This window comes from Phalacrocorax carbo, chromosome 5, assembly GCF_963921805.1.
Source record: "Phalacrocorax carbo chromosome 5, bPhaCar2.1, whole genome shotgun sequence".
NCBI lineage: Eukaryota > Metazoa > Chordata > Aves > Suliformes > Phalacrocoracidae > Phalacrocorax > Phalacrocorax carbo.
Window position 1 is genome coordinate 5,125,330 of NC_087517.1, and position 27,794 is coordinate 5,153,123.

At 39.7% G+C, this 27,794-nt stretch overlaps 1 protein-coding gene across 16 annotated transcripts in view; it reads right to left on the bottom strand.

Annotated features, from left to right (window-relative positions):
• The window catches only part of ARHGAP15 (Rho GTPase activating protein 15), a 345,294-nt gene that overhangs the window by 61,342 nt on the left and 256,158 nt on the right, over positions 1-27,794 (bottom strand). For all 16 annotated transcript variants that reach the window (XM_064451021.1, XM_064451016.1, XM_064451019.1 and 13 more), the window contains one exon: positions 214-348. In XM_064451021.1, coding sequence (XP_064307091.1) covers positions 214-348 — 135 coding nt within the window. The remainder of the gene's footprint in view (positions 1-213; positions 349-27,794) is intronic.

Here is a 27,794-nt window from a genome sequence, read left to right on the forward strand (position 1 = left end):
TTTATAGATCAATAATTTGATATTTTTTTTCTCCAGTTAAATAACTAAATACTGTAGGAGATAAAAGGCAGTCAAAAACAATAAAAAGACAGGATCACGGGTAATGGAAGGTACGTCAGATTTGAGATGCCTCTGTTCTTCTATTTTTAAGTTTATTATTGTTTTTATATAACAAGCTATTTCACTAGCTTCTACTGTATCTGATGTACTTACTTATCGCCTCCACAAACTGTTCAAAGAAGCAGTATGGGAACAGCGGCTCAGGCAGCTCTCTGAAAAACATCTTGAGTGCTCCGGTGACAACGTGGATGTCCTCCCACTGGCTGTCGTCCAAATTCAGCTTCTCTTCTGGGAAAACACGAGGAGAAATGGAACAACTGGTTTTAATGAAACAATTACAAGACACTAATTATTATGTTAATGTTTGCCTACTATCATCAGCAACCGTTAACAGCCTTCTGCACCTAGAGGTTTGGTGCTGTGCATGTTTTTTTTTTCCTTGTTTTTTTTTTTTTTGTAGGAAGAGAACATTTTCAATGGAATACCATCTGTAGGAATGCAGCTAACAAAAAACAAGAGACACAAAGAGACAGTACCATTGACACAGTATGTCAGATACATTTATTCCCATAATGCATCAGTATGAAAATTAGCATCACAGCTCAACATGATTCAAAGCTATTTGGTTTTGAGGCCGAGGGGCTAAGAGTTGCCAACGATGGCCGGCTCAAGGGACCGGCCTAAAGGCCTTGCTGAGCCAACAGGAGACATATGCTAAACATGGCAATAGAAAATGAGTTATTGCTTTACATGTGTTAGCCTTGCTATGTACAAGGGAATAATGGGTAACGCTTTTCTCCTTTTTTTGCCTGAATGTAATGTCAGCAAGGAATAGAGTACTGTGAGAGAAAGGATATTAATTCCTTCTTACTGCTTCAAAAATATTTTGTTTGGTTTTCATCTCTGGGAGGAAGATTTGCCCAGCAACAATATTAGACAGACCCCTGTTGGCCTACCTAGGCTATGCAAAGCTGTCAAAAATGATAACACGTTAAAGACGAACCACAAGTGCTTACAAAACTGTTTTGCAAACAAAAAAAAAATGTTTTCTTTTGAAGCTAGACTGAGCTAAGGAATTTAAATATAAAAGGAACTAAATGTAAAATAGAGTTTCTAATAAAAATAAAACAAGATTGGCTGATTATTCTACTTTTCTTTGGTTTTGTTTTTTTTTTCTTTTTAATTTTAGCAGAGTGATACTGTTAGAACGTGATAAACAGTGAGATCATAATCCATATAAAACTCCAGGAAAGTGCAAATCCTTATTAGTCCAAATTAATATGACACACACTTTCTCCAAGTTCTGTTACTCCAGAAATGGAGTTCACTCTTTTTCACATGTGCTATGCTTCTCTTTTTTAGAAAATTTCAGTCTGAATGCAAATTGGGGGCCAACCATGAAAACTACTGAACAAATTCGATTTGAAGCAACATAATACTGAAATGTTTTACTAAACGTCACTAAAATTTCATGTTTAGCAATTCAGCTGGCTTCAAGAGCAGCCTCTTTATTGAACTGTTGTTAAACTAAATGGTAAAATTATTGGAGACACATGGACACCCACAACTCCAGATCCCCGGTACTTTAATGCAATAGTTTTCTCACTATAGAGTTTACTTTTGGACAGAAAATCTTATTCATAATGGAGTCGTCTTTCAACTTTTATTTAATAAATGTTATTAAATGCCGTTTAAATTTCTGGATTCAGGAAATGTATACAAATAAAGGAATGGACCCAATTCCTTAACTTGGGGTAACGTGAGACAAAGCTGGAACAAAGGCAGACTTGTGCATTTCATTTACTTGTCCTGCTTGCTTCTTTGGTTTCAAGCCCCCCTCACCCCCCACCCCCCCCTTTTTTTTTTTTTTTTTTTTTTCCCATTGAATTACCTCAATCATAAAAGTAATGATTTGATCTCAAATGAGTTACCAGAGGGGATCTTCTTTAGACTCTGAGATCATGTTTGATTGATCGTATTTCAACAATTAGCCTTTTATTTTGCCACACACTATTGAACTAGATCGACAGCATCTTAGCAGGCCAGCTTTAAACAGTCAACTGTTAACAATAGCATCAAAAAGAGAGACCTGATGGGGTTTACTGTCACTTTAAAGAACAGGGTGGGTTTTCACATTGTTGAAATCTGTCAGATATTTTGAAATGTCCCTCTCACTATGGTGCCACACCCCCTGCGTGCCCTTATAATAAAATTGGTTTTACTCCTGATTAAATCATTTTCTCCCTACCCACTACCATACTTCTCATAATGGACCTGTGTGCTCTACAGCTGGTGTTCTTCCCATGGTACCAATTCTTACTTTATCTTTTAAGCACTTTGCTGCTAAGATCTCATGCAGAGTGCTTATGTTTTGTTAAGAGCTTCATTCTTAGAGAAATAGCTTAACACATGTTCTAAAAATGTTGTACAACTTATTGCTTAAAACACATTTAGAAAATGTATAAGTACTGTAGCTTTGGCACAGAACTTTAAGTAGAAACCTTAAAAAAAAACAACTTGTTTTTGCCATGCATTTGTCTTAAATGTCTAAAGTGGAATGCTTGACTTCTAAGGCTTTATAGAGACTTATCTTACCAGATTTTTGCACCATTTCCAGCTCTTCAAGGAAACGTGTTAGGAATGTATCATCGTGAAAGCAAAGGGTGTCAATTTTCCCTCTAGCAATAAGAGAGTTTTTAAAAATGTTTGCTAGAAGGAACAAATGCCAAGTCAAAAAAAAAAAAATTAAAAAGAAAATAGAAGTCCATTCAGTGTAAGACTCTCATTTGGTTCCCACTGGTTGGAATCGCTCACATACCATGGCGATAGGGCCATAAACAAACACACACATGCATTTCAGGCTAGGTTTAAGGGAAGGACCTGACTTTTTGGCTTTACTCAGACATATTTTTTATTGGGGTGCTTTGCTTACATAAAGATTAAGTCCCAAATCTGGTATTTAAACTTGACAGTCAAGGACTGCTTTCAGTCAGGAGATATTGTATCTGGGAAGATGCTCAAAATCTCACAGTCCTAAAAATTTGCGTTAACTTGTCAGTAGTATTTGATTAGTTCAACCATCACTGCCAGTTGATATCATATATCTTAGATACAGACAAAAATATGCCCAGAAAATCCCATAAAATTTATGCTAATACTTGGGCTGAAAATATAAAGACCACATTAAAGAAAAAAAAAATAGTGCGGGCACCTGTCAAGGTTATTAGTTTAAAAAATCAATATACAATACAATTGTGAAGGGAATGTGTGTTTTACTATCTTATTATTCTTAGTAAATCAGCCTTTTCAGCAATACACATTTGTAATGGCACTCGCAATGTCTGCAGTAGCACCAAACAGGAGTTCATCTTTGGTTTAAGCATACCGTCATAGGGTTATCCTTATCCAAAAAGGAAGAAAGTAATCTATGGAAAGATCAGCTAATGAAGAAAAAAAAAAAAAAAAAGACAGAAAATGTGAAAATTCAACCAAGGCAGTACAGCAAGCTCAGCTTTGAAAGAAAATGGATGTGGTTCCTCTAACCACATGCCCTGCCTGGTGTGTAGACTAGTCTCTGGTCGCAAAATGCAGTTGTCTGAGAGCACTGCTTGTTCATTTTTCTTTTAAGATAATGTATACAAGTATTTTCCCCGTTATATACTGTCTTTTGCCCATGCTGCCGTTAAATCCCGGAGCACCACGTTCAGAAGTCGTACTTCACTTAGGGTGCTACATCTTCCTGCAAACGGTCTCATGGATGACCCCAAATCACGTGGAGATCAATTTCCTGCCACAGCTAGGAGCGGTCTGCTATGGAGGTTGGCCTCAAAAATATTTTTAAAGACTTTGGTGAGATGTGTTTGATTGTCTCTCACGCTGAAACCCATTTGTTAACATCGCTACCTGTTTCATCCTTCCCCTGCTGCTCGGCAGCATTGGGATGGCAATGCCCTGACGGAGGGCGCTCGGACGTGACAGCTGCCACCTCTATACTCCCCTATAAACCTCTGACACTCGGGGTCTGACCAGCCCTCAGCTCCGGTGCGTGAAACCTCAGAGCACTGGAGGCTCCATCCCGGTGGCCAGCACATATGCCAAAGGAGATGGCCCCTGGAGAAAGTCCTGCCCAGCACTGTTAACAAATGCGTACAATTTCCCTCGCATCAAAATCTTTGCAGAAGAGCTGGGTGTGCACAATGCATTCCCAGTTGACTGGAAGCTTGGGCAACTTGCTGGATTCATTCCTCCCAAGTGGCAATTTACTAATGAGAGCTGTAAAACAGAGTCCTGTGGTTGAAAGAGGAAAAGAAAATTCCTCTTACACATACTGGGAAAAGACAAACTGTCCAGAGTCATTCCTCCTTTTTCTCAAACTTGAAGACACCTATTTTTTTTTAAAAAAAATTTCTTTTTAATTTTTGTGTTCTTCAAAAATAATTTGCTGGTCATTCATGGTCTTTGATAAGAAAAAAAGAAAGAACAGGGTCAAGCAGTTGTTCTTCACTTGCATAAGTCCTCAGCACACGCCCTCACTAAACCCCTTTCTGAGGGCTTTTCTCATGACTGGCAGCACAAATATTAATTTATACACTGAGAGGTATGTGTGTTTGATAGCTGTACTTGCATTTGCAAGACACTGCTTCTCTGATCACTAGCGCAGACACGCAGCAGCCTTCTTACCCCCCCAGGAACGGTGGGAGCTCACAATTATTGCGAAGCATTGCTATACTGGGACAAACAGCTTCTTTCAAAGTGATCACACTCAATTTAGAGCAGTAATAGAGCACGGAGATGTTGGAGAAAACACAGCAATGGGATGCTGCGAGGTGGTGGAGGTTCTTGTTCATCATATGACAAGGAGCTTGCCCCTTGGCGATGTGGCACATGATGCTTAGCTTCCTCCCCCTCAGTAAATCCTGTCCTGACAGTGCATTTTAGATACACACTCCAAAGTGCATGCAATCCCTTGAACTCTGATTAAATAGTACAGCAGAAGTCTCAACTCATGCCAAGAAATACTTTCTTCTTTCAACCAGATTTTTGCAAATTCTCTCCCAGCTACGTAATTCTTCTTCCCGTCTCCCTTGCTAGGTTTGGGAGGTCCACTGTCCTGCCTGCAACTCAGCCCATTGGACTTCACTTCCAAGATTTTTTAAACAAATCAAAGAAAATTTCAGCTAAGCAAATCATTACATTTTGTATACAGTGTATTTCTAAGCAGCTTTTGCTGAATCCATCCGATGTTACCGTTGATGAATTATCAAGGATACAGTCAGCAAAATAAAGCTTGCATACATTAGTCCTTCTCTGCTAGAGGAACGCGACACACCCTTTTAACAGAAAATTTAAGTCATGATGTTATAACGCCTGAACATTTGTTTATTATTTGAGTGCCCATTTCCATGGAGCCCAGGCACGAATTACGGAACAACTTAAGCTAAAAAGCAGAACAGCTCTATGTGCATCCAGAGGACCGTTTATTCCAGTTCTCTTAAATGACAGCTCACTGACCTGGGGGCATTCTGCAACAACCAAGTACTGCTAACTTAAATCTCAATCTACGCCAGAAAAATAAAAGTTTTCTGTACTTGGACACACTGGGTCATATTCATCTTTGCATAATTCCACAGAAGTCCGCAGAGTAAGAGAGGGATGAACTATCTCATTGTTTCTGTGAAAAAGATCCGGTACATTTGAGAAGTTCATAAAATGGTACATCATGAAAGCATGCAGAGTAGTTCAAAGGTTTGGAAAAGTGGTCAGCTAGTGACGCCATTGCGTTGGGGAGATTTCTATGCTATCGGTTGATGTTTGAAAGTGGGGACATAAAAATACACAGTGGTACTGCAAGGAGAATCCTTCTGGTGACCAGAAACGGGTATCCTCGCTAGGATATGCTTATACCTCATTCACTGCAAATACCTGCTGCGGGGTTAGGTGGCAGCGATATTAGTTTTGACTTAGCCTGCTCTATCATTGTGATTTGAAGCAATAATTACAGTAACAGGACTATAATTACAAGTACTTTTAAAATTCATTAAATTTAGCTGAATCAACCATTCCGTATGGGAAAAAGAGTAATTTTAAATATAGAATATTTCCCCTCAAAACGCAGCTGAAAGTTCACGAAGAATAAATAGACCGCCTGTCTACAGATTGATCAACATACTTCTGAGACACTTGCTTGGAGGTGACTTATTAACGAAGAGTAGGAGCAGGCATACCTAGCCTGAGCAACTGAAACCCGCGGGGCCAAATTAGTCCTTCCTTCCTTCAGGGTCAAATAAATACTCAGATACCCTCAAGGGTTTAAAGAAAGGGACAAGGAAAGAGCATGGAGGAATTCCCACCCAGCTCATAACCTCCCATGGTGCAGAGGTTTCTCAGCTTCGGAGCACCAGGGTGGCCCAAGCACAAGGATGGGGCTTGGCAGACTTTCTGCGACTCACAGAAATTAAATTGCTATGCTGAGTGAAAATTACTTTTGCCTTACGGTGGTGAGATTGTGTCCTCTGCGTAATTCTCTCTACTCAGTAACTTCAGCTTCTTCCTAGTAGTTAAAGCACACTTTATGTTGTTTTCCTTTCTGCTTATTCTTCCCTCTTTACTCTGAACCAGACTAATGACTTTCTCATTTCCCTGTGCCAGCTAATGGATTTTATTCCATTTTCTAGCTGGATGCTAGTATTTCTCTTTCATATACCCTAGACTGCAGAACACAAACACCCAATACTTGCCTAGATCAGGAACTTACTTTTCATGATACATTTTACTATTCAAAGGCAAAAGTCCATTCTGAATTCTGCTTTCAACTTGAGCTTCCTCGCTTAGTTGTATGTTGTGTATACATATATTAGTCAAGGTAAATATCTCCCTTCCAACTTCAAATCTGTTATTAACATTTTTATTGTGTAATTGCTCTCCAGTAAGCTTCTCTGCAATCTAATTTTAGAGGTTTCTTTCTCTTTTTTTCCATTTACAGTCAGGTCTTTTATCAGAATTGTGTGTATCAGCGTCTACAAATCTACATTTTAAATAAATTGAAGGCTCTCAAGATCTAATAGAGAAAGGAATTGGACAATGACTCTCTGTCCCATTTTCATACTTCAAAAATATGTTCTTATTCCTATCTTTTTAATTGTGCCACTAACTCAGAGTGCTTTAGGATTCTGTCATATAGCTCTTCTGTTCTTCCCCTTCTTGCTGTTTCTAACGCTGCTTCTAGTTCCATTCTTGTCAAAAGCCTTTTCATAGTCCAAAAATCTGTACACAACGTTTTGTAATATTTGGCAGACTTATCTGAAACCTAACTCACTGCCTACTTGTGATTCATGGGTCATAAATTATTTCATACGTAATGTACCCCAAAGGGTAAAAAATTTTTTGTATTAAATTTCAGCCAGACAGTTTAAGGGGGGGAAAAAAAGGTGAAAAAGTATTTTTGAGACACTCTGAAAAGATCTGACCTCAATATATGGTCTAGTGTGTTGTCTCCCCAAAATGGTATCTCAGTATCCTTTAGTAAATACGAGATTTCCACATGGTACAAGTGAAAACGCTCCTGCCGTAACAGAGGCTTGCTGTGGACAAGTTTAAAGGAAAGGAGAAATACAAAACGCGTAGCACTAGATCAGACTAGCGATGCATTAAACCAGTCCTGTCTCCGGTGACTGTTAAACCGAAAGGGTCTGTACGAGAACAAATCAAAAACCAAGAATACCACCCAATCCTTACTTGTTGCACATGGCCAAGAAAATTATAGGGACTGACCCCAGTAACAACGGGCTTGTGCCTCAGTGAGTGAGTTTCAATAATCAAAGGAAATAATTAGCAAAACAATAAAGATCACTATGACTTCCGTTATGTAAATGACTTCCAAATGTAAATAGATCAAAGCCTGAGCGAAAATTAAGCAATTCCCCTAGTCTACTTGCAATTCTGAAAAGGAGCACGTATCTATTACTTGTGTACAGTTATAAGGATTATCAAGGAAATATTAATTTATTGTTTTATTAGAAAAACAGAAATTCAAACCATTATCAGAATGTTATACCTATATGCCTTACATCTGTAATCACATTTGTTTTAATTGGGCTACTTACAGGAAGAAAGATTACTTGTACATGCGAGCCTGTTCTCACACACAGGTTTGTAGGATGTCCAGACAACAAATTCTGGCTAATTTTTTTTATATATATAATGAAAGGGCTCTTTGAAATAAGCCAGCTGAAAGAAGTATTCTTACACGAAATCAGGTATATACAAGCTCTGCTAATGTCAAGGACAAAACATTTTATTTTGTATAGAATTTATCTTTTGGTTCACTAAAGTCAAAACACTTCTGTTCATCAGAACTTTTATAAAGGACTGTTTCATAATATGAATCCATTTGGATTATCTGACCAAAGATAAGACTTCAATGGACTTACTATATCATTCACCACTGTACCAGTGCCACAAAAGGGAATTACAATTAATTGGATTATGTTGGTCTCCACCCGCTGATTGTAGAAGAGAAAGTCTGAAAGTGTAACTATTTCAAACAGACCATATCACTCATCAACCATGGGATTTGGGCTTTAATTTACCAATAAAGCTTAATTTCTTCTCTATATTCTCTTCTGGTTAGGAAGAGGTCATTTAAACACTTTATTCAAGTTATTCAAAATGAAAGGACAGTTTTGTTAAATACTTTCAAACTAGCACTTTAATACTTCCACCTTGCCTTTAGGCATTACTTATTTTCTCTATTAGCCATAAAGTGAGTTGTCTTGAAAAGCACAAGCCAGACAACCCAGGCCTGCGTTTGGGTCATAAGAATAATTTGTCCTTCGTATCACCTAGTTCAGATCATGAAATTTTCGCTGGAATTGTTATCTGACGTGACAATTTGTTATCAACTATATGATGTGTGACACAATATAGGACAGAGGATATCGCTTCATGTCATGTAGGTTCCCGCACAGACACGAGGCAGTAAGAGTTTTCAGTAGCCAAGTCCCATGTTTGATACATGCCAATGACTCGTTAGCTTGGAAATAGTTATATTCTACAATGCAGGTATATTAATGGGTTTTAGTTAATGTGACTTATGTGCTGAGCAACCACAATACTGGTCTCATTCTAGATGTCCACATATATCTCTCTCTATCTTTCTCTATATGTTTCTATATATTATATTTCTGCTGATGGCTCTGCCTAAAAGCTGTTAGGATTTTTCTTCACTATCCTTACTGGAAGGTTATTTTAGTGCCTAATTCCTTCTAGTTACCAGCCTAAAATATTCAACTTTATATACTTTTAAATTATTATTAATATCAGTAATGCTTGCTTTGATTTTTTTTTATGTCAAACTTTTGCATTCAGTCTAAGAAATAGAAAGTCCTCAGTCAACTTACTTCAAAACCATGTTGCTTAATTCACATTTGCATTACTTTTTGCTAATATCTGAAGCTCTAATTCCATTCCGTGGATATTAGCAGGGCTAGCTATGCTGTTAAAGATAGGAATGCTTCTAAGTGCTTACTGAATCAGGGCATATGAGATGATAATTGTATGTGTTTAAAACAAAACTTTAAACAGGAGGGGATTATATAAGTTGCTAAAACAAATATATCTTCAAGTGCACTGAAGGACTTTCAAATGTTAACGAAATGTCCTTTGATAATAATAGCCCTAATAATAACATGAATTTTCAAATATTTTTATGCATTTTGAGAATCACATGTTACCCTGAAGAGGGAATATTCTCGGTAAGTGCACTTTTTTCGTACAAATTCATCAACTTCAGAGGTGCGTCCGCTCTGAAGCCACGCCAGCCGAGAATCAGATACTAAAGTCGGTCCTGATCCAGGCATGGGTTAGCCTGCACATTTTAGCTTCTCTTGTACAGTGCCTGCTTACAAACACTGACATTTTTACGACGAAGAAAGTAGCTTTTGTTTGAGGAATATGATGCTTTTAAAAATACGGAAGCCCCAAGTTTGTGATCAAGCCTTTGTTCATGAAGTGCATGTAATTGCGTGACTGGTGGAATTAAGGGGCTGCGTACACAGAAACGTTTGAGACCTTGCCTGGCTCTTTTTATCCAAAGTGTTGACATTTCAAGGCCAGTGTGGGCTTAAAAGCATAACTCCATCTACCGTGCCACGTGCAACTCCATGCACACAGCTATACCTTCTCTTAATGAGCCCCAGAAGATGCATGAGCACTCCTGGGCACATGTAAACACCCTTGGCAATGTTTATGGCTCCTCCTTGGCAGAGAAGGGGTGTAATGAAATACGGGTGACTCAGTGGCACGATGTTTTCCGTTTCCCACACACGCCTCGCAGTCTCACGTGGCAGGAGGAGATATGGCCTCTCGCGTTCCACCAAATCATTCCTAACATCATGCCTTTTCCTCCATCTCACGCACACATCCATATTTTGCATTTTCGCTTGCTCTGTGATAGGATGCAATGCAGATTCGCTGCATCAACGGTGTATTTCTGCCTACCTTTCCCTTCTGCAGGGTTAATCTTGATGTGCATTCTGATTAATAATTCTAATTCCTCTTATTCCACCTAAACTGACAGGCAAGCATTTTAGAAGAGAAAAGGTATGCTTTGAAACAATTTTTAAACTTTATAATGCATGCAGTTTTCCTGTCCTCCAAATCAGTCTTGTAAATGGACTTGTAATAACAGGAAGATTTCAACATAAAATAAGAGATTTTCATATCTTTGGTTCCTTGAGATACATTCAGGTCCCTCCCACAAGAAATATATTTAAATATTGATTAGATTAGGGTAACATTTCAAATAAATGGAGATTTATACTTCCTTTTGGATACAGAATCTTACAAAAAGTTTCAAGGCAATGCAAAACAAAGCAGTTGACAAGAAAAATAGCATCTGCTTTCCTGGCTATTCAAGCTGAAGTTTTTCATTCTAAATGCAAGCAATGTTTCCGAAGTTAACATAATTAACTCACGACAATCCTGAAACATCATAATATAAGATACAGATGGAAAATCAAAGCTTTAAAAATGTCATATAACTGCAAGAGGATTATCATTTTTTAACTGCACAAATCTGAATACTAATTAAAACAGGTGTTTTTATTTCAAACACTTTGGCACACTGTGACATTACCGGGAGGGTTATTTATGTATTAGTCTACTAGGAAGCATATACTGCTCAAAAAAATGTGATGTGCGATAATAACGAACTTATGAGATAAAAGAATGACACTCTGTACTGCTTCCTGAAACAATAAAGGACCAGTAGTTCAATTAGTTAGTAATTTCCGTGTGACTATTTGACAGATTCTACTAATTGTTAAGCTCCCACTAACTATTGCTTTACATAATTAATTATATTCAAACGCGAACAACAAAGACATGTGGGCCAGTTGCCCTTTTGACAATGTTTTTCACAAACTGATTTGCTTACCAAAAATATTTTTAGAACTAAAAGATACTAATCTTAAGTGGAAATACACATCAAAACGTTAAAGCAGCTCTGCATTTTACCATGGTTATGAGAAAAAAATTTGGATTGTTTAACATATCATTTATGCTGCATGCATAATAGCTGAAGTCTTCTAGCAGAGATCTTTCATATTAATTTAGCATTGCATAAAATTCATAGTAACAGGTCCAAGGGTCAAGCATCATTCATCATTAGTTGAAGTGACATTTGCAACCCTTCATATAGCAGCTGCTTGAAAGGGGAAAAAAGGTATTCTTTGGAAGAATGGGGGGTAGCACACAATCCCCGCTCTATCTGCGGAAGGGAAAACAAGGTGCCACTATGTCAGCATGGTAATGTGCTTAAATTTGGTGATGTCATTCTTCCCTAACCCCCACAAATCACAATGCACAAGGCAGCTGCATTCCTGAACTTAGTAGTTCGGGTGGAGATAAGTAATAACTAGATGTAAATGAATTACATTACTGTGGTTGTGAACATAGCTCTGTGCATCTAAATTATGATTTATATCAGGATCCTATCTTGTTTTTGAGAGTTTTCTACTTGTTAACAAGGCAGCCCTTGTTCTCATGGCATCCTCCAGGCATAATAGTTTCTGGGAAGCCAAATAAGATCACTTTTGAAACTGCAAGACATCATTCCAAGACTTTGCAGCAGAACACATTGGCCAAATTAGGACTTCTGAAGACTGTTAACTAACAAATAAAATCTTTTTTTTTTTTTCTTTGTGGCATGTCTTGCCTACTATAAAACATTAAGATCAGAACGGGAAATGTGAGCAATTAAAATGAAAATGTAATCATCTGCAAGAAAAGATAAATTTGTATTAAATGGCTAATACTTCACAGTCCTTTTGATATTACAAGTACTTTTTAAGAAAATATATATTTTATGTCAGAGTAATTTTTATTATGTGAAACATGTGATCTCTTTGGAATTATGCACATTTTAAAATCGTAGTCATTAAAACAGCATGTAACACAAAGTAGTTAGACTTTGGAGCTTTGCTAATATTTGGCGATTTTCCTCAACTTTGCTATTATACCTGAAATGCATTTAATTTATTCAAGTCACTAATTATCCACTAGTATTTAGAGCACTGTGATGATTACTAACCCAGACTACTACGTTTTCCTTAAAAAGTTCAATGATTTTTACAAGAAAAACCAATGCTTTTTAGAGAGTCACTTAGAAGCGTATGAAAAATGTTCAAGGACATTGCTTATTACACATTGCAATTCTATGAGCCGCTGGAAATTAAGATCCCAGTCAAAACACTTCCACCCATGAGAAGTTAGCTTTCCATACTCTCTGTATATGTTACGGAGGAGAGGGTGCACCGGTCTGCCCTTGCCTTGGGCCAAAATACGGCGCTGCAGGTATTTCACGGTGAGACCTTGTTATAGCCAACGGCAGCACTGGGCCCTCGCATTGCTCGGCAGCTGGGAGCTTCAGACCGATTCCCAAAATGGTTTGCAGACCATGTTGGTCATGTATTATGTTATCTAGAATATAAGGCGGCCATTCATCGGTGAACAATCCATCCCCAAATCAGACAAAAAGCATTTCTACAAAGGACCGGTGCTACTGGTCCATTACTTTTACGGCCTCTCACCTTCCCATGGATTTTAACAGCTGTGCAGACATTAAACACGCATGTAAAGATGTTATTAGATACCAGAAAGGCAGAATGGCTGTAAAAGGAATAGAACAGCAGAGGCAAGATGACTGGCAGATAGGGTTGCCACATCCCCCTTAAAGAGACTGCTCCTTTTCCACACCTTATGTCTCTTGTACCATAAAAATATGCATAGATGTATGTGGGAGCATCATAGCAGATTTCTTGGGATGCGTGCCATGCATCTGAGCTTCGAAGCTGGCTCAACGTTGTCACCATTAAGTCGCAGTGTACACAGCAACACTTCAATCTAATTTCAATTAGGGAAAAGTTACACAGAAACTTCTTGGAGAGTACACATGACCCTACACATAAATACCAATTAAATTCAGTATCATCACTGTCTTTGCAGTGAACATTGACACCACCACTGAGAGGAAGGAATTTAAAACGAGGCAACCTCCAGCTTGATGACATTACCTCCATCTACAAATTCTGCCTGTGTTAACTAGTACGTCAACGATTAGTAAAACAGAGGGATTAATCTGTGAAGAAATGGGGTGAAAAGAAGCAATTCCATTCATTACAGGCAGTTTTTATGTGACATAAGGTAGATTATTGCATCATTATGCAACAAAATACTACCTGGTAAATGAATAAATGCTTAATCTACTGAGAAGCTACAGATAGCAGGAGCGTTAAGCAGTTGCAACTGAGATAGCAGGAGCTCTAACTAAAACTATTTCTCATAGCAAGGACTCATAATCTCCTCAAACAGGTTGGTTTATGTGCATAATTTTCCATCTGTCCTGAACTCGGACAAACCTGTATGTAAAGGGAATTCCAGTATCATTAAGCGGGATCAGTGAGATCACACCCATTTTCATTGGGATATGCAGGGTAGGCATTTCACTTAGAGTTGTTCCGTTTTCTTTTGTTTGCCGAGTCTTTTATTTAGAAACAATGGAATAAAAAGTGTGGCAAGTTAGGGCTTTAATTCTTGACAACCACTTTTTTCAACTCAGAAGGTCCTTCTTACATGCAGATTACTTGAGGGAGATTTAAATGCCCTTTAAGCACAGAATGAAACACCAGTCCCCTGCCCCCAACCCAACAGCCCCCAAACCTGCAGGAAGACCAGGAAGAAAAGTCATCCTAAAAGTGTTAAGACTCCTTGCACGCCATCACTCATTGGTGACTGGGGAGTTTTTACAGTCTTTCAAATCTTCTTTCAATCACAAGATGCCTTAAAGGGACAGAAGGCCTTAAAATGTGCTCTCTATCTCCCCAGTTGAGAAAGATACATCGAAGGGGGAGGGAGGGGGGAGTCAAGCCACAACACAAAAAGCATTAATGCAAAGAACAGTGGGGTCTCTCCCTAATTTGACTTTCTCTACAGGTGGTCTGCAGCTGCATCCAAACAGGTTACACTACCGCCTTCCCATGGGCATTACAACAAAGTAGGATCTGTATTCGCAAGAATACATTTACTGGCATGGGCTGATTCAGGTCTAAAAATAAGAAAAAAGCATTTTTCAGAATCGCCTGAGGTAACTGTCTGCGCCAGCAGAAGACAGTAGCGCTCTTGTTTCACTGGCCGTGCGTGATGATAAAGGATATCAGAAACCTACTTCATATGACTCATTGAGGCCCACAGCCAGCTTCCAATTGATTAATTTTATTTGTATTAGTTTGTTCTCCATCGAGTACACAACAGGCTAGACCAAATCAATAAACAATATTCTGGTTTTTTATTGACTCGGGGGTAATTCGTGCTGGGCCCTGCAACTGCTATATCTGATTTTATAGCTCTGGATATCATCATGGAAACGACGGGGCTCAGAAACCACTTAGTGCAGGAAGAAATGGGAAAAGATTGCGAAGGCAAGGCGAAATATTGGCTTTTAAGCTGTTACACCTGCAGGAGGAGGTATGAGCGGTCTATGCTGCAGCTGGACAGCTGCAAAGGCTTCGTGCCGTGCTTATGGTGCTCTTCCAAGGGACGCAGGAGGTATTTCATGTTGTGCTAAGCAGTTATAGAGTGAAAAACACACACAAGCACACATCCATACATGCCTTTGGTAGTATGCAAAAATGATGTGTGAACGAGGCGAGCGTGCAGCTATGGTGTTTTCTTCGTCATGCCCGCAAGAACTCTTGCAGCCGCAGGACAAGGCTGCGAGGAGGTGCTGGCAGTACCTGCACCCGAGCAGGGTTTGTGCGAATAGAGCAGTTACCCATCGGCTCAGCACTGCCGAAATCCCTGCTGCGGACACCACCCAGCGCTGTCCCTGCGTATGTGTAAAACGCCCTTTGCTGAGCTTTCCTAAGTAGACAGTTGTGTCTGTTTAAATGGATTCCAGTACAATTAAGCTAAAGATTTTTAGCCCTTTTTGCCCTGTTTTTGCCAGCTTGTCCTCAGCACTTTGGGTGGTGAAATCTGCTAACTAGATGCCTCCAAATGCCTCCTCTTTGACCTCCTCGCATTTTTATTTTGTTTGTTTCATTTTGAAGATTTCCTCTTCTTGAAAATATTGGTTAAGTGGAAATAAGAGGTTTTTTACATAAAACTGTCCCACACCACTTCTTCTGCACAAGCTTGCTGACATACTCAGCATAAGAGCAACGCAGCTGTCATTACCCCTGCACAGATGAAGACCAAGACACTGACTGTATTGTAATATGCTCTATCGCTTTTTCCATAAAACTTGTGAATCCTCGCCCTGCCCCAGGTCTCGGATTTCTTGAGCGGCTGTACCGTGCGTTACCCGAAGTAGAGAGCCGGCTTTTTAATAACTCTGATCATATTGGCTTTTCTACATGAGACAGAAATAACACGCTGGATACCAGCGTGGATGTATGTAAGGGGTGGCAGAATACGGCCCAGTGTGTGTTCTTCCTATCAAATACACTTGACAAACTTTAATGAAAAGTCTTCTCTACTTCCTACTAACAGATGTTTCCAATTTTTTCTCTCTCAGCACTTTAAACCACCATCTTTAGTTTTCATGTCTAAGAGACATTATTATAGGATACATCATAATGATATACTGTACATTCATATACAGTATCCCATACAATGACTAGTTGATTTATAATTCAGATCCAATAAAGGGAAAAATTGATTTAACTGATGACTAGTGAAATACTAAATGCATTACAATGTTTGAAAAGAACATCCTTTTCTTGCAATGCTAGTGACATAATAAAATTAAATACGGATATAAGATAATGCCCATTATTATTAGGCAAGTGGAATCAAAGGGAGCAGGAAGAAAAGCGATCTCTGTGGATCAAGGAGTGCCTAAATTTCCTCTTCAAATGTACAAAGACATGAACACAAACGGAAAAAAATTTACAAGTAAAGTAAATTCAAACAATCTTGAACTGGAGTATAAAGTTATTTTTCCATTAAATGGTCTTGGTCTATCAGGACATTCCATAGTGTTGTCACATGGGGGGTAACTATGAATTCCAAAATTATCAACCTTATTTTTTACGCTCTGTTTTAAATACTTATTTCCTTATTATCCCTAAGACCCTGTAGCAGCCTGAAGGCTCAATTTAACCCCACATGCAGGAAATTTCACCTCCCCTCAAATACCTTACGTCTCATCCCTTCTTCTCACTTCCAACTTCTTCCTTCATCCCGCAAAGCCCCTGTTGATGTTCATCCCCATAGTTCACCCCTTCCCAGACAGCCTGCTCTCCCAGAATAGGCATGCTATATAATAACGAGGCAATACAGCCACTAATAAGCTTTACAACTGCTCCCCTTTCCTAGAAAACTGCTGCGCAGCTGTGTGGGCAAGGAGCCTGCCGGGGTGGTGGCGAGCGAGCCCACCAGTAGGTAGGGAGCACAAAGCCAAGGTGCCAGTGAACTTCCTCATGGTTTAGAAGAGCTCTTCAACATATTTTACATTTCCAGATCTGAAATCGAGGCCAGGCACCTCAGAAGTAGTTGGGTTTTTAACTTTCTTAAAGCTTCTGCTAGAAGTCAGTCACTTCAACATTTGCAAATATCTTTGTCCTTCCAGATGGGTAAATTGCTTCTAATACAAAATAACTTCTATTTGGAAGCAGCTGTGATTGCTCATACAAACTTAGATTGATGGTCAATTTTTTATAATCCTGGTGCACTAGTTTTTCCTCTAGGAACATGTGCATTTTGCTTCTGGAGAAGCAGTGGCAGACAGTAATCGCTCCGGAGCCAGAGCCAGTGGAGTTTATTGCGTTGAAAGGATCATACAGTTGTTATAACCAAAATAACACCCGAATACTGGCCCTAGGCTACACCTCGCTTCACTGTTGCATCAGTAACATTTTAAATGACGTTATAATCTCAGATATTTTACAGCAAAGTTGTTATTGTCTCTAAAAATCTTTGGGGATTTTAACAGGTATTACGGAATTCAAGGAAATATTACTAATCAGTTTGCATAACGCACCAGCAGAATCTGGGGGTCAGCTAATTTGCGCTTAAACACCTTCATTTGCACATGCAAAAGTGGATAATTATCCTCCTAGCTGCCCATTCATGTGTACAGATGGGTGCACCCACACATTTTTGTGGGATAATTTTTGGAAGCCTATAGAAAATATGGTCTTTAAAGATTTTAATAAGGTTGGCAAAACATACTTTCTTCACATAAAATTATGTAGTTCCCAAGTCTAAAATTACTTTGCTTTAAAAAATGAAAATTGGCAAGGGATTAATCCATAATATAGTCTAATTACTTTTTTCTTAAAAATTAAATGGTCAAGATCTTAACTCAGAATAGTGGTTACTGTTCATGAACTGAAACTAAGAAATAGAACTGAATAAGGAATTTTATTAGGTGTCTAAATATGTATTTAGCTAATAGAATCCTCTTACCTTTGGCTGAATAACAGGTATAATAATTATGAAAGCGTATTTAATTTATACATCTGAAGCATAAAGCTCTACTAATTATATTTTTACGAGATTGAAATGCAAACTGGCCAAAGCTTGGAAATAAAAAGTAGAACTGACTTGCTGTCATTTACTTGCAAAACCACATACATACATGAACACACGCCCCCGAACAAATAGAAAGGGAGAGAAATAAAGACAGACAGATACCGAGGATGTTGGAAGCAGATAATTACACGTATGTCGGCCCTTACAGACGGTATTGTCAGGTTTTATTTAACCTTTGCATTGTTTAAAATGCTGAAAGTTTAATTCTTATTTATCGAAGTACATTCGGCAACGTCCAAAAGGCACTTGCCAGTTTGCAATGTATAGGGCTTGCTGAACGTCGCTAAATAAACAGATCAGGTTTTCAAGTGAGGACTGAATTTTCCCTGTCATGTTCAGGAGGGAAAAAAACAACACTAAAGCAAGGATACTTTTTTTTCCACCCTCTCTGATATTTTATTATTTCTTTGTTTGCAGAGGTTACTTCTATCAGTAAGTAAATATCACTGTGAATTTCTCTTTGTCCTTCATCAATCAAAACCGGTCAATGATAAGACTAGTGCAACTAGATCAAAACTCCAGGCTGCGTAGTCATATTACCACTCATATTATTACTAAAAACGCATCTATATTCCAAACTGGGATACCATAACCCCTTTGTCATTTTCCAATAAAAAAGACCATACCAAATAGGCAGAGCACACCGTAATTAGCAGCTGGCAGAGAAAGCTGTAAATCTGTATGAGTTCTGAACGATTTGCTTACATTGTTGCTTTGTTGACAAATGATGCTGTACATGTTAATGTTCCTGAAATGTCCCCATTGCACCTGACGTGCCAATAAATGCCAGCCAGCTGTATGAATTATGGAAATAAGATTTTTGTTTATGAAGGTATCCCAGACATTTATTTTACTGCATGCCTCTTGACAGATTTAATGTCTGGAGTTACATTGAGAAGATATTTGCTACCTGACATAATGGATAATGGAAACTTTAAAGGCTTTTTTTAATGATGAGACTAATATATATTTTTTTAATTTTACCTTGTGGCTACACATTTACTCCCGATATAAAGCTTGCATATTTTAAATGAAATGATACTAAATTGTTCCTAATGTACAGTGAGTTGGATGAAACCAGTGCTGCAGTGTATGAGAAAGCAGAGGAAAAGTATCTCCGAGAGCTACTAAAGCAAGGACGCTACATGCAAGTTTCCCTATTTTGCCTTAGCTTATTTTCCTTCCTATGCACATTTACTAGCATACCATTAGGGTACAAAGGTAGCTGTTAAGACTAAGGCATTTCAAAGTACGATAAAATCTTTTTAACAGGTGAATTTATAGCAGGCTACATAAAACATTCATCTAATATGCTAAAGCAAGACACAGGGAACACAGGCACACGGATATCTACTAACTATATTTTTCAATGGATTCAGAACAAAAAAAAAATTGTCACTGAACTCCAAATATTTAAAAGGAAGGTGTATGTTCTTAAGTAAGACACACACAGAAAAACCCCTTTAAGTATTGGAGACATGAAAACTCTTATTCCGACTCTGCTTTTAGCAAGCATCCTTATTCTGGCCACGGAAGAAGCTCCCGGGCAGCCTGTCTCTGAAACATAAACTCTGATAAGGCTCTTCCAGAGACAGGTTTGCAGGTTCCTCTCGGGTTTCCTCCAAAGCACACGCCGTTCCTGCCGAGCTCTCTGCAGAAGGCTCCCCAAAGCCCTCCCAGCGCCAGGGCGGGCAGCAGGTGCTGGCTCCCGGGAATCCCGGCACCGCGCTTCCCCTGCCCTGCAAGCGGGGAACCTGATTCCCGATCCAAAGTGGAAAAATTTAGCCTGGCAGAAGAGTCCGTACTACGCAAGTTCTTCAATTCTTCCTCTATTAGCACATGTTAGTGTATTGTCAAGAGGAACAATAGCAACCCCACAAACTATTTATTCCATCAAGAACAATTTATTGTCTTTTGTAAGTTCGTTTCCAGCTTCTGAAGCTCAAGAGAGAAAAATCTGCTGGTTCTTTAAAACTTCAGATGTTAGGGACTATTTGTAGTCATCATATAAATGGGGGTGGTAACCAAATTAACCAAACTCATTTTGTAACCACAAATCATTCCTATTAAAATACTCCCTTCTCACCCCACCTCAAAAGAAGAATAAGAATAATAAGAAAAAAAGGAGTCCAGATGGTTAAAATTATTTTTAAGCAAATATTTAGTGGTTACAGTTGAATTCTTCTGGCACACATTCTCCACTAAAAAAATGACACCCCACATTCACTGTGTTAACCATTTTCCAATGTGCCAGCCAAATGAATGCCTCGGAGAACACACACACGCGCGCGCATTATGGAGGCATTATCAGAAATGCTATAGTTAAGGTTCCTTTGCGATTTGGGCATAAAGGAGGGCTATTTTACACTGTGTGGTAGAATTTTGTCTCCAGGTATAACGTGCAGCTCCTCACCAGACGACTGCGTTTTCTAAAGCATTCTGTTTCTTGAAGCAGAACTATTTTTCTGCGTATTTCTTTATTGCTGATGTCACTGGAAACTCTGTTTGGGGATCGGGGTGGAAGGGGGGAAAGGCTTGTAACTATAGATCCACGGTAACTGCCATCTCCATATTTTGCACAGTTTAGAAATGTTTCACTAAAACACAAAAAGTGAATTCCTCTATTTCCCATACCCTAACTTAGCCTGTACAAGAAGCAGCCCGAAGAGCTCCCTTTGTTGCTCTGACAGTTGCTTTAATCGTCCCGTGCGCTTCCTCGGGCTCGTTCACACATTGACCCACGCTACTTGGAGTACACCGACACTATATCCTTGCATTTTCATCAGATTTAACAACCGCTGCAGGCACGCTCCTCTGCGCAGCCGGTTCACGTCACAGAGCAGACTGGTAGGAGGCTGATGGGTAGAAGCAAGAGTACTGGCACCAGTATGGGGCTGGCTGCGGTGATGGACGGCTGGGGAAGGTGTCCCCCTGCACAGCTCCTGTAAACTGGTTGCTCCAGTCTGGCATCCCAGGAGGCTTGCCAGATGGAGAAACCTTCTCTGCAGCAGAACTGCAAGCTGTGCTTCTCGGGAAACTCGAGGCTGTAACCCTTTCCCTCTTCCTCCACGTACCCTGTTGCTCCCTGATTTCTTTCTATGCCTGCGTATAAACAACTGAGACAAAATCTTATTTCTCAGAGACACACAAACTTAACTTGCTTCTAATCCTTTTTCCAGCAAATTAACCCCACATAACTTAACATTGTATATATAGCTTTGGGAATAGAAGTTAATTCATTCTAGGTCAGAGCTAAAACCGTGCATGTGATTCGCACGAAATGGATGCGTGCATTGTGGTTGCTCACATTTTTTAAGCAGAAGAGAAGTTTGCTGTGAAGTTGCAGTGCTTGGATGTCACGGTGTTTGCACGGTCAGACTTATGAGTTGATCTTCGTGCAGATGTTAAGGTTGGTTATCTGGTGATCTACAGTTGATGAGACTCTGCTAGGAAAAACCCTGACAGTAACCGCAATTTAAAGTTAAAAAACATTTATTTTGGTAGACATTAAGGTCTGAACTATATATGTTTGTTAAATGAAAGGAAATACACGTCTCTATATATATGTGTCTGTGCACATGCACACCTGTTTTACATTGGTGTAACTTCTCTGATCTCAGCTTTTTACATCAGGATACTGAAAGGTAAATCTGACCCATACCACAGAGTCTCTAAAGGGCTAACTCTCATTATTTTTGTTACAAATGCCTATATTTTTCTCAGTGGAAGATTAAAGCTAATGTATAGCAGAAGAGCAATGTAAGGAATCCCACGCTAAGTCTCCATCCTCCGGTCGATACCTACGCGGTGGGTAGCACAGGAACTCAGGCTCCACTATCCATTTTCTCTTTCACGTGCACGGAATTCATTGAAAGTAATGGGAAGGAAATTACAGTAGTCTCACAGGTCTCTAACAAGAGATCACTGCGTGGAAGAATGTGACTTGTCAAGAGCTACTTTCTTTGTATTGTTTCATGAGAAAAGATACCATAAAGGAGAGTTGAAACCTAAAAACCGTACATTCCTTTTCCAGTATTAAATCAAACCAGATATTGGTAAAAGGTACAACGTTACTGGAGACATACCAAAAGGTGATAATATTCCTATTGACCGAGGCCAACGGTTGGCATAAAACATATACTCCGTTTCCAGTAAATTATTCCATAAATATTTGTATTTTCCCTCTGCAGTTCACCCTTTAAGCAGTCTGTTTACTTCCAACAAAATAAACATGCAAATATCAAACAAACAAAGGAAAGAGTTTGAATCAAAGGCTAAATTTACTCACTTTGGGGGAGCAATTACTCTCAAGTATTCCTGCTCTCTCCTCAAATTCACTACCCAGGAAGAAGAATACCTCAATCAAGCCTGGGTAATTTGTATTTATGCATGAAAAAAAACCAATATAGGCATTCTTCAAACTTTCACACGTGTATACAACCCTGAAGAACGGAGGTTTCTGAGGAGCGAAGCGCTCCAGACCTTGCTGTGGTGAAAGCAGAGCCGCACCACAGCAGAGGACCGCTGCTGTTCAACACCCAGTTACCTGGCAGTGGGGAACGGCAGGAGCACTAGCCACCAGGGCCAGCCTTCGGTCGCGTTGCACTTTATGACTGCAAAGAAAACCCTGCCTGCCGCTGTGCAAGGTGGGTTCTCGCAGGCAGCCCCCAGCACGGGCACCGCTCTGCCATTATCTTGTTATAGAAAACATTACCTGCCTCGCTCCCTGTTACTTATGTTCTGCGCTGAAGAGTGGCACGTTGATTAATTACTACTCTAAAGTGCTTATAAAGCATCAGTCCAAGGCAGGTTTACTAGGTTGGGGCCTCCCATGATTTATTGGCTAAGGAGAAAAGCAAAGGCCATTTGCGAAGGAGCATTTTCTTGGGGGGGGGGGGGGGGGGGAATATCTAAATTACTCATCCTTTGCTCCCCCAATTTAAAATGTCTGAGCCTGAAAAGTAGAGCCAAAGATTTTCTTTCCCTGAAATTTATGCAAAAAAAATAAAGAGCAGAAGAGTTTTACTCCTCTTTAAAAGACACTCACAAATGTTAACAAAAAGAAACAACCTGAATCTACTGGTGAGAAAGGTCTGGAATGTTTTCTTCTGTTGATATAGGGAGCTGATCAGAGAACTTTAAAATAATTAGAGCATTTCTGTTCTAACACTTTTTGCATTTTTAACACTGTTGTAGGAAAGGCAGAAGAAAAATCAAAGCATGAACAATCTGATACACACACACACAAGGCGTATCCACAGGAAGGACTAATTTGGTTTTGGTTTTTGTCTCTGTTGTTATTTTGCCTCTTTTTTTTTTTTTTTTAACCAGTAGTAAACTGGCACTTTGGGTTTACTGCGCTTCGCTTACTAAAGCCTTTTAATAGTATATAGTGCAGGAATGTGAGGGGAAAAGATTCCCATATGACAGAGATCCTTTGATATTGTTACTTCAACCAAAACTTTGAAATACAGTAGCTGGTTTTGTGTGTAGCATATGACAATTTTTCCCCAAGTCTCATAAACTTTGATTTACTTAACTGATGTCATTGATGTGATTCACAGGGAAAGAAAGCATGAAGAGATTGAGAGAGAGAAATAGCTAACGCATTAGTCTATTTGATGGCATAGGATTATGTGGTACAGTAATTAGTGCAGTCTGTATAAGTCGTCTACAAAAAATATTGGTATCAAAGAAAGAAAAGAAGATAATGTCAAATACTTCCAATAATTTTATCACCGTTTCAACACAGTGCTATTCAGGTTTCCTAGTAAAATCTATTTTTTTGTAGTAGCTAAATTCACACAAAGCACGAGAGAAAAAGGAGACATAACTGTGTTCTTGCAGACAGCAACGTGACGTCTTCCACTGGGTTCAGTGGCGCCTTGGGCCTGAGGAGCTCACACTCATGACCATGTATTCTGCAACAACCTAACCTGACACCACACTAGCATTACTTTACAACGTCATGCTGAACGGTAGCATTACAGCTTCACAAAACAGTGTGACTGAAGGTGGCTACCTTTCTTCTAGAAAAATGTAGTACGTGGTTGATAACCTTTAAAAAAATATTCCTTTGTAGTGAACACACCATTTTTCTACTGCTTGTACCTGGCAAGTAAACATACAACCTACACCACAGCAGAGCTTTAAAGGCGTGAGAGCCTCAGAGATGCCGTTAGAAATTGCAAGGGGTGGTGTTAATTCTATTAGGACAAATGAAGTTTTCTCCTGGGGAAGAGCAAAGGTGATTTGGGGATTTCCTCCCCGCTCCACCACTGACAGCCTGTGCAGTCCCAGCTGCTCATTTGTGATCATCTCCGAAGCAGACCGAGGTGAGCTCTGGAAGCAGCCTGGAGAAGGATACCAAACACATACAGCTGGCATCCAAACCCCCTGCCTGAGACCTCCTTGTCCTGTCCCAGACATCATCACGTACAGCGACCATGCACCCAAAGGTTGAAGGCGCATATCGCATTTGCAGGTCTACCGCGGGCATAGAGAGGCATTGGTGTTACAAAGCTGAAGGGGAGGATTTCCTCCAGAACCTGCTGGGATGCCCTGTCCTTAGCTTGCGTGCATTGCCTTTTACCTTCTCTATGGTGTAGTTTACCTATATGTAAAAGGAAGACAGCGCTTGCCCTCGAGGGGTATAGAGAAGCTTAATTAAACAAGAGATTCTTAGCCTTAATCAGACTTCTCTCACTCGCTAAGTACATGGGAAATCCTTTAGTTCAGGAACAAACTTGACACCATGACAAATGAATCAGATTCCTTACTGTTTTGCCTTTGAGAATTATTTCCCTTGGTAGTAGGTATTTATGAAGCTATTAAAAAAAAAAAAAGAAAAGATAAAACACACCCCAAAAAACCCCAAACACAAAAACCCAACCAACAAAAAAACCAAACCCCCAAAACACAAACTCAGACCAACCCCAAATCTGTCACTGCTGATATTTCACCTTCATATGAAGTGCTTCCTGCAATTTTATTTTAGTGGTCATCCTAGCTTTGGGAATTGGGTCCATGCTTTGCCTAAACCCACAGAATAAGGCAGACTGCAAGGCACTCATTTAATTCTAGTACAGGGAGAAAGACACGTATGACAGAAGATGTGGTAGGTGTGTGAGAGCTGTGAGATGCATATGGGGCTGTCCTTCCTCACGCCATCTCACCCCTCACCGCCAGCCCCTTCCCTCTGTGGATACGGCGGTCTGGGAGAGGCGTGCAAGGCCCTTAACATGGTTTAAGCAGCTCAGAAGTATTAATGTGGCATTCAGAATCACATAGGATCACATCTGTTTTAAAGCCAGCAGGTTATTTTTAAATGGGACTTGGTAAAGACAGGCATGAGAATTTCAAAAAAGTAAAATCTCAATGATTTCACTGAAATATTATCTATTTGTGGAATAAATAGATGCGGAGCCAAATAATTCTAAATTCCACCTTCCCTCTCCCACTCACAGAATCTGCTTTATAGCAAAAATGCCAAATTAATACAGGAATGATAGTTCTCATGGTATCTCCTGCCAGCTAAGAAGGTACAGAGAATATCCTGAGAACCCCTGTCCTTAGGAAATATTAAGTCCGGTTTTGAAAGTTATTAAGGGTTCACAAAATTGAGAGAAATATCCAATGTTTTGGTCTCTGACTTGAATAAAATTTGAACTCTGGCCCTCTGCGAGTAAATCAGCGGTATGCATGAGAAATATGTTTCTTCCCTCCCAAGCAAAGGGTACCATTGGACCAAGCAGAGGCAGAAGTAGTTTCAAATATAGCACACTCCTTTTTACCGATGGGTGCTCTCGGATGCAGCTGCTTCTGCTCTAGCACCCTCCTGTTGTGAGGAGATCAGCAGCGGGTGCTTGAAGTCTAAGGAATTTGGGCCATGTTTATTACTTTTCCAAATCACCACCTCTGCAGCGCCTTCTGATGCCCGTTCCCCTGTCCCGTGTTCCTCTCGGGTTTTGGGTCCTGCTGCCCTGGAGGTTCTTCCCCAGCCCTGCCTCACCCAGAGCACTCCTGGACACCAGCCCTGGCTCCGTGATGTCTTCCCCAGCGAGACAGGACTGAAATGCAAGCTAAGCACAGGAATTTCCTGTTTCACTCTTCAGAAGCACCAGAGCCAGGATTATTTGCAAGACCTCCCAGGTGCACCCATGCCCTGCTCAGCTCTTCCTCCCTGGCTTCGTGGTGTACCTGACCGGGCAGCGCTTTCTCGCCCCCAGAAATGCTGTTCCTACGTTTAGGGATGGCAAGTCCCTTCAGAGACACCCTTCCCAGCCCCAGCCAGCCTTATTTTCTGCCTGTGCTCCACCACCAGGTTTGCTGGTTGCCCTCCCGGCTCCCTTGTAGGCTCTATTGTTCCCCAGGAAGGGGATGGTTAAACAGGAGACAATTACATTTAACAGTCTCGGGCAGTTGTTTGGGTGGTTTCAGCACAGCGTTCGGCAAGATGCTGCCTTTGGTGCTTAACGCCTGTTAAAATTGCTCCTGCCCAGCCCTACCCGCTCATTTCAACTTGCTGGGCTGCGCTTCGTTGTCCCCTGAATTGCACCTACACAGCCGAGGCTGTGTTATAAACTGGGTCGCTGAACTGATCTAGGTTAAAAATATCCCAGATATTCTTTAATGAAGTGTCAACAACTATTCTCAAGCTGAAGAGCAACTGGAATACCTCCTAATAATCTTGCTTACATATGCAAAAAATATGCCCTAATCTAAAATGTATTTATAATATAAAATGGAGTTCAACGTTTGACCTGAGCGTATCCCACTCTGTCACACAGACAAAGGAAATAAAAATGTGTTGCTGTAATTTCCTTGACAGCAAAAAAACCAAAACAAACAAGAAGTCTCACACATATATGTCTAGGCCAATATATATGATAATGTAAAACAATGAGTTAGATTTTTCATGGCCATGTTGAAATTCATCTTGTTAGTTTTAAAACTGCAGCACATAAATGTGGAATTTATTTTTTTTTTAATATCAAGGTCTAAATAAATAGATACATCTTTAAAACTTCATTGGATAAAACTTCTACTGACTTTCTATAGAGTTTGGAATAAGAAGGCTTCACAGCCAGGGCTATGAACACTCTTCTAAGGAAGAATAGCATAAGGATGATTATTATTGTTTTATTGGTGGTGGTAGTTTAATACTTTTATTATTATTCTTAATAGTGGTAGTATCACCATCTGGATTATTATAACCACAGTAGTGACAAGACGCCCTAATAAGATCCACGCCCCATTGTGTCAGGCATTATAAACGCACAGAGTGAGAATGAGGAAAAAGTTTATAATCTAAGCAATTAAGGCAGACAAAAGGTGCAGCGAGAAACAGAGGCACAAGGAGATGAACTGACGTAAGAGCCCACGGGGAGAGCCAACGTTACGCCTCAGATATTCGGAGTCAGCATCTACCTAAACACGGGCTTGTTTGTCTATACAAATATATATGTATTAATGTATGACATTATGCAGTTTGAAGAGTGTATGCCAGGATTAAAAGGACAAAGGAAAAGCTGTGATTTAGTGTTTTGTTTTGGTGTTTAGTCTGGGTTGTTGTTTTTTTTCCTTAGGTAAAAGATATCTTAATCAAAACTGGTCAGACTAAAAGCAGTACAGCACAGAGC